This window comes from Opisthorchis viverrini (assembly GCF_000715545.1).
Source record: "Opisthorchis viverrini unplaced genomic scaffold opera_v5_70, whole genome shotgun sequence".
NCBI classification, from domain to species: Eukaryota; Metazoa; Platyhelminthes; class Trematoda; order Opisthorchiida; family Opisthorchiidae; genus Opisthorchis; species Opisthorchis viverrini.
The window spans coordinates 1,588,012-1,596,172 of NW_008751726.1; the positions used below are offsets into that span (position 1 = coordinate 1,588,012).

The window sequence follows — 8,161 nt, forward strand, 5'->3', positions numbered from 1 at the left end:
CAGAATTTATAAAGTGCTTTCCCCGTTAAGTGCGCTTATTGTTTTCAGTGGCTTGTGAATAAGTAGAATAGGTTTTTCAGGCTTACTGAGCGATTCAAACCAACTGTTTTGCAAGAGACCGTGTATTCTTTTGACCGCCACACTTCTACTTTGATCAGAGCTTAGTAGACGGCGCTTAATGCAGAAGTTGCTGATCATTTCATGAGTTATTGAAGGTGGAATTCAATGCATAGTCAAATACATAACTACACACTATCTAGTCGTTCACTCCAGCTAAGGTATTGATTAAGCCTAAGGCAAGAGCTGACCTCAAAAAGCCGCCCAAAGTTCAAATATATCTTAGATGCTAATAGGTTAAACTTCAAAGTCGTGGTGTGTTTTTACTCGACGTCCAACAATAGAGTGTGACGAGTATTTTACTGACCAAGTCTTGTAGCATAGGCACAAAGATTATTCGCCTCCGCGGAAGTGGATAGATCGATTAACAGTCGGACAAAAAAGGTGTATATAAGATATTTTCTCATGAGATAATGAATAGTGAAAATGACTTCCAACTTCGCCGGACCAAATGTTTTTTCAATCGTTTTGTTAACTCTTCTGGCCAGAATCCAGCTGGCTGGAACACCTTAGAAAGGGGAGCTTCAGTATGAAGATTTACGAGGTACGTTGCACGTAGCATGTTTGAAAGTTCTGGATCGCGGCTGTTTCTCCATAGGTATGCTTGGTAAAACATGCTCTCCAGAAATACTCATAAGGCACTCTGTTTTCTCTGTCAGGATATTCTCCGAACAGATCTATCTAGCTCTAAAGTAGAAAAAACGTATAAGGTTTTGCACGATCCTCAGTGGATCGAAGCTAGTAAATTGTTTGCAGTGCATAATCCACGTGGGATTACGGGACATGGGCCGTCGAGGATGACCGTGGTGCATTTGATTCAATGAAACATCAACAAACGAGAACTGAATTTCTCGTCCTAGCTCACAAGCAATTAAAATATATGGGTGTGTTTCACTGAAAGCAGTCAAAATAGAACGTGATCCAAAAGGGTATCAGGAAAGTATCGCCGATATAACTGTCATCTTTTGTCATCTAATTAGTCACAGCGGTGTTCTCAAGTTTGTAGATAAATGTATCCGCAAGTAATGAACCAACTTGGTCACTGCGCATAACACTGGTGGACAGAAATTGAACATTCAACGTGCTCCATAAAATTAGTTCCCTTAAGTTTTCAAGTATCGGAATGGTTCAAATTTTTAAACTCTAAATGATGGCACAAATATTGCATACTCTATGCTAAAGGTAAGTTGGTAAAAAGTGATGAAGCACCCAGAGCTTGCATCCCGTTTAAAATTGTAATGTTTATGCCTCTGTCAAAAGCCACAGGTGTCCCGCAAGCTGAGCTCAACAACCAAGACGTGTTACGGTCGTTTTTCAGCCCAAGTTACCCTGACTCGACCAGACAGAAATACATCGAAACTTTTACTTTCACTCATACCACGACCAAATTGTTCGCAGACAGTACGTTCTCCGGATAGAACCTGAGAGAAGCCGCTGTGCTACCCTTAGAAAAAGATGCTGCGGCCTCAGCAACTGCGTCTTAGGGTTTCCGTCCAAAGGTCGTAGCCGGTGATAGAGTTGAATCTATGCTACCCCAACGTAAACAGGCGATCATACATGTAGCCCAGCTGACGAGATCATCACTAGAGATGCTTACCATAAAGACGATGAACTGACTAACCCACCACCCGGATAGATGAAATCATCCCACCAGACAAATGCGTGTAAACAAATGTGTAGTGTTTCGGCGGCTAAATTCCACTAGGACAGTTGGTGCACCGCCCAGTTATCCAGTTTTTTGGCTCTAGTTTTCACCCTCACCAAGCAACGCCGAGTGAGCTCCATATCTGGACGAAACATCGATTTTGTCTAACTAACAGTTGGCTGCATTTCAGAATCGGAACTTGCACCGCCAGGAGTAAGGCGCCTGCCGACACAACCACGGCACAGGAATCTTAATACTGAAGTTTTGTTGCAGACTATGATATGCTGAATAAAATGGGTGCAGAACACCGAATAGAAGCGGGATTAAATTTATTTTAAACAATCGGGAATTTGTTTGGCAAAAAGGCTGTCTTATGATTGTCTGACGATTAAAACATTGACCACCAGAGTTCTTCAATGAAGCAGATCCAGAAGATGTACACAAAAGTTATCAGTGTGGTGGACTACCTAATTTTTATATGCTTCATAAGACATCTCACTCCATAAGGTATAGACTTATTCCAAAAGATGAAAACATAAGCTCTCTATCATCCATTAAGCATATCGGTACCAAACGCAACGAGCGGAATATTTAGGATAACCGTTGCAAAATAAAGTGATTCTGCGGGGAAGAAACACTGTACATTAGAAAGAAGGATTTGAAAAGCCCCCTGATTCTTGCAGGTAATTTTGACGTTTGTAATTCTTTAATGAAGCGTAAAAGCGCAGGTGGCCCTCGTGTTTATTTAAACTGACGTATCATAATGTTCTTCTCAGTGACAGTAATTCATTTGACTATTGACCCATTGGAGCATTTTGTGTGAATATGCACTATAAACTTAAGTACAATTGCTTTTGACAAAAAAAGTGAATCCCGATTAGGAGTTATTCGGTGGGCGATGAGCCGTTTGTGTTGATTTTGCTGGCTTTATACTGTAGTAGAAAGTTGGGACCGAAATCACCCTAAATGCAAAGGTTGTGGCTTCAGTTATTGTGGTCCTCACTAGAGGATCGCGTAAGATCATCTTCCAGCCATTCTTCTTGGGGCAATTAGGAGAAATCGATACTCATAGATTTAGCGAGTCAAACTTAAGGGCCATGAGAACTGCTTGGGAACTATCGCATGCTAGTGATTTTGTGCCGCTGTAACAAGCAATTCAGAAGACTCCAATCACATCCTTGAATCCGCGCCACTGAACATCTCCGCAAAATTAACTCGAAACATCGGTTCTTCTAAAATTATTCCGGTTAAATAAGTATCGATTATTCACGTTACACTCCTTTCGAATTTCCAAGTATGACGACCCAAAAAATATTTCATAGTCCGCATACATTGTCGATTCTATGTAGAAGTTTGTTTGGTCTTATCTCCAGAAACGAGTGCTCAATCATCTTTGATCAAAAAGCAGAAGTGATCCAGGAGAAATCAACCCAGTTTCGGATTATTCTAAATACTGCACCAAAATTCAATTTTTTCGACTACCATGTTGCAATTATGGTGTCACAAAGTTTGCAATATTTTCCATAGACGTATAATGCATTGGTTTTGAGTATATATACATGGCATACTATGTAAATACGTATAAGTATGTACACAGATAGAGGGTGAGGAAGGAAGCGTCATATAATCTCCAGTATTTTCCATAAACGTATAATGCATTGGTTTTGAGTATATATACATGGCATACTATGTAAATACGTATAAGTATGTACACAGATAGAGGGTGAGGAAGGAAGCGTCATATAATCTCCAGAAAGCCAGCTCTTCCCTCACCCCAAATCGTAAGAAAGAAATACAGAGGAATAGTTAGCCGGCACAAGCGGTCGATCAATCAGCGATTTAGTTCGATTTTGCTTCAGTAAGGACTCAGATCTCGGGTGGTTTCTTCTGCCGACGTCTTATTCATTGTTTCGTTTGTTTCAGCTCCTAGTCGGATACCCCGCTGTTTCATTTATCTATCGATCCGTTTGGAAAGTCGGTTTGTCACCACATATCATATGCTGGATTACCAGGGCCTATGACAAGAACTTATGGTTTTCTCACAGACTACACCTTATCATTGCCGTATCGGGTTACTTCGTAAACTCAGCGGTGTGTAAACAGAAGTAGATTTATAAAGGAAACTACTCACAAGGTTGCTGAAGTAGGTTTAGGCTAACAGCTTTACCAGCCTGTATTTTCTATTGGGGTCCTGAAAACTCGGTCGACCCAGTCAAAACGTTGAATTAGGGTGCCCTGGCGTCAGGATCCGTCTACATCGCTGAGGCACCTACCCCATTTTTGCCTTTAGTGGTAACTAACTGGTTGCTATCAATTATTTTTTTCAGTTCTTGGTGAGTTTAAAACGTGACTGAATAGCATAAAACGAACGCCATCTGACTTCTGGGATGAATGAAAATCAAAGGCTTCGTTTGGAATTACCCTCAAGTCTAACCGCAACAGTAAAAGTCCCAAGTATTCTTAAAAAGAAAACAGTCATTGTTCTCACTCATGCATATCCTTAGGCATACATACATTCCTTAGACAAGCTGATAATCGGTGCCAAACAGATTACCATCAGCAGTCAGTAAATATTTGTGCTTAGGTTGATTTAATACCCCACCCGAACCCTATGAGTAGTGTGTTCCGTCTAAACAATGTACTGCGATATCCCAAATATCATCCCAACTGAAGTATGAGGTGATCTTCGTGCAACATGTGAGGTTTTAGAATATCANNTTCAGCAGGGTTCAGTATATTCTCCCTTCAGAACCACGTTAGTTTCCAAATGAATGTACTTCTCAAACTGTATTCAATTTGAGTTCAAGTACAAAGTGGTATGTTTAACTCATGCCCAACTCATGAGTCCGAATAAGGGTAAAACTATGGTGTTTGCCTTATGAGTTGGGTGTTTCATCCATTTAAACCCACTTCCGGAAATGAAAACAAAGATGATTTTGTCTGTCTAGCTTCATCTAACCATGTTGAACGTGAAATGTGCGGTGTCGCTTACCTTCAGTTCACTTCTGTGAGGAATGTTGCTGTCATCCAGGTTGGGCAGTCCGCCATCAAAAGCAAGTGAATCCTCTTCCAAATCCTGATTTACACGTCTTTTAATGAGTGAGGAGTGATTTTCCTCTTTCCCTTGTGCTAGGCTGTGTGACCTGTGACTGGNAGCTCCGACCACCTTCTCGGGTAAAGAACCTCACCGGGCACCAGATACGGATTGTGGTTTTCCACGTCGTCATATTGTCGGGTAAATATGATATGTTTTCTGGGTAATGCCCAATAGTCATGTACTTGTTTATCATATGGAATGTCACGGTAGAACAGCCAGTCTTGTCGTTGGTGCGATCGATGTTTTTTCGGCTTTTTTCGGTAATGACTGCGACTGGAGCCAACAGATCGAACGCTGTAATCGTAGTATTCTGTCCTTTTTTCATGTTTCTGTCTCACTAGCCGATCAGCTGGAGGTACGGTGTCTGAATGTACATCAGAGTTTTCACCGACAAAATCGTTTCTATCCACTTCTTTATGTGCATAATCTGGATGCCCTGACATTGTTGTTAGCTCAGGTCTTCAACAATGAGTTACAAGTCCCTCACACTAGATCCACAAAAAAATCCAGTCAAAATATTATAATGAGCGGTTGTCGGTAAGAAATTCCAACAGTTGGGCGTCTTGCAAATCGGCTGACATCAAGAAATTTGACTGCACACACATATAACCTGACTGATAACTGATAAATGCAATCTGGTGGAGACAGGGATTCAAAATTTTTCATTCAATCGTAAATTTCTCGTACGATTCACCAATCCAGATCAATGGTGTTAGTTTGTTGAGCACTCTCTATTCAGTCTTCTTATCCGTCACGTGACTGTATGCGTTAGAACTAGTTATATTTGAGGCGATTTTGTGTGTCTCGCCATTCATACAATTTCCGACCAGGAGTGGTGCAGACATACGAACTGCCATTTTTGTCATTGTTCTTGGTTTCGTTATACAATGGTCATGTAGATCCTAGTATTTTTTGATACTATTTGTTCCTAGCATCACTCACTATCACACATAAAAGTATTCACGCACACATACACTCACCATTCTGCGCAAATTGATCGATCTTTCGGTAAAGAATATTGACTGTATGTTATTTGCCACAATCATCATAGGCTTGGGTGTGGCCCACTCATCACATAAAATCAATTCGCTTTGTATCTCTTGTTATATCTGATCGGTTCTCTAATTTTGCAGGCAAGTATCCGTCACAAGTTTCCGTGGGGCGTTAGACCTAGAACTCGCCGCACTTCAAGCAGCCGATGAGTGCTAAACAGATCATTCCTTTCTGATTGTGTAGCCTGTCGGTGTCTAGCTGCAATGCCACCCGAAGGAAGCATAGGGGCTGAGATGCTGCTATGTTGTTCATGTTAAATAGCAGCAGCTGAGATGCAGGGGTTTGGGTCGAACCTTCTGATCAGTAAGTTCACGCTTTAACCATTAAGCTTTCTTGAGTTATCTCGCCTGTCAACAGATGACAACAATCAACCGTGACAATGAAACTCTGAAAACCCGAGATCTGTAGATGCCCATCTCACGCCAGTTTAAATCGAGTAAATACCATGTTAAACCAGTTGGTCAATAATCTATCCAGTCTGGATGAATACGACGTAGCTAAGGCCGGTACAATCGAAGCAAAACGGCACAACGTTCTTGCATCTTTAAAGGAGATAGCAATCCCATATGTACATTGAATGAGAAGCGGAAAAGGAAACAAAGATACCGTATTTCGTGAGGTAAGTTGGTCATCCAAAGATGAACGGTAGCCAACGGAATGCTCGATTATTGCGCTGAAATAGCATAGTCAGATGGGCTCCTTTGGACAAATTATAACAAACCAACTTTAATTTACACAGCTACTCACAAGACATCATTCGAAGCGTGCATCGCAGCGGTAATAGTGTGGGCCCCGTGACTAGTTCTGATAATCCCAAGCAACACAGCCTTCAAGCAAGACGTTTTCATCATCTTTTTCACCCCATGAAGCACAATAAGTGTAACGCCGCTTTGATAGGAGAGCCAAACTTGTAATCCAACCATATATCAGTGGAGCAATGTTTGTTTGGAACTTAGTGAGCGTATGCTGAAAGAGACTTGAGTTATTCACAATATGATGAACTGATTTTGAATGAAATGCATTAGCTGCGTATTGACTGAGCAAGGATTAATGAACAGAGAACTATTAGCGAGTACTGCAACAGCTTATGCGAGAAATTAATCTTTGACGAATTGGTCGCCTTGAAATACTTGTGCTTCGCATAATGGAAATTAATCAGTACGTACGAAATTCTGCATGCAGTTCTTTCTGAAAAATCATTTCAGATGTTTGGGCAATTCTAACAAAGCCGAATAAGCGGAATAGTGATCCCATAAAACAGCAAACCCCAAGAATGTGTTAAGAAATGAAATTTTAGAAGTGTACTTTTCGGAGCACNCTTTCCCTTGTGCTAGGTTGTGTGACCTGTGACTGGAGCTCCGACCACTAGACCTTCTCGGGTAAAGAACCTCACCGGGCACCAGATACGGATTGTGGTTTTCCACGTCGTCATATTGTCGGGTAAATATGTTCCGTCTTCTGGGTAATGCCCAATAGTCATGTACTTGTTTATCATATGGATTGTCACGGTAGAACAGCCAGTCTTGTCGTTGGTGCGATCGATGTTTTTTCGGCTTTTTTCGGTAATGACTGCGACTGGAGCCAACAGATCGAACGCTGTAATCGTAGTATTCTGTCCTTTTTTCATGTTTCTCTCTCACTAGCCGATCAGCTGGAGGTACGGTGTCTGAATGTACATCAGAGTTTTCACCGACAAAATCGTTTCTATCCACTTCTTTATGTGCATAATCTGGATGCCCTGACATTGTTGTTAGCTCAGGTCTTCAACAATGAGTTACAAGTCCCTCACACTAGATCCACAAAAAAATCCAGTCAAAATATTATAATGAGCGGTTGTCGGTAAGAAATTCCAACAGTTGGGCGTCTTGCAAATCGGCTGACATCAAGAAATTTGACTGCACACACATATAACCTGACTGATAACTGATAAATGCAATCTGGTGGAGACAGGGATTCAAAATTTTTCATTCAATCGTAAATTTCTCGTACGATTCACCAATCCAGATCAATGGTGTTAGTTTGTTGAGCACTCTCTATTCAGTCTTCTTATCCGTCACGTGACTGTATGCGTTAGAACTAGTTATATTTGAGGCGATTTTGTGTGTCTCGCCATTCATACAATTTCCGACCAGGAGTGGTGCAGACATACGAACTGCCATTTTTGTCATTGTTCTTGGTTTCGTTATACAATGGTCATGTAGATCCTAGTATTTTTTGATACTATTTGTTCCTAGCATCACTCACTATCA

General features: G+C 41.2%; 1 protein-coding gene across 1 annotated transcript in view; it reads right to left on the minus strand.

Annotated features, from left to right (window-relative positions):
- The window catches only part of T265_04341 (hypothetical protein), a gene marked incomplete at both ends in the record, with an annotated part of 64,831 nt that extends 56,897 nt beyond the window's left edge, over positions 1-7,934 (minus strand). The window contains 2 exons of the mRNA XM_009169050.1: positions 4,755-4,905; positions 7,257-7,934. Coding sequence (XP_009167314.1) covers positions 4,755-4,905; positions 7,257-7,657 — 552 coding nt within the window. The remainder of the gene's footprint in view (positions 1-4,754; positions 4,906-7,256) is intronic.
- Positions 7,935-8,161: the final 227 nt, after the last annotated feature.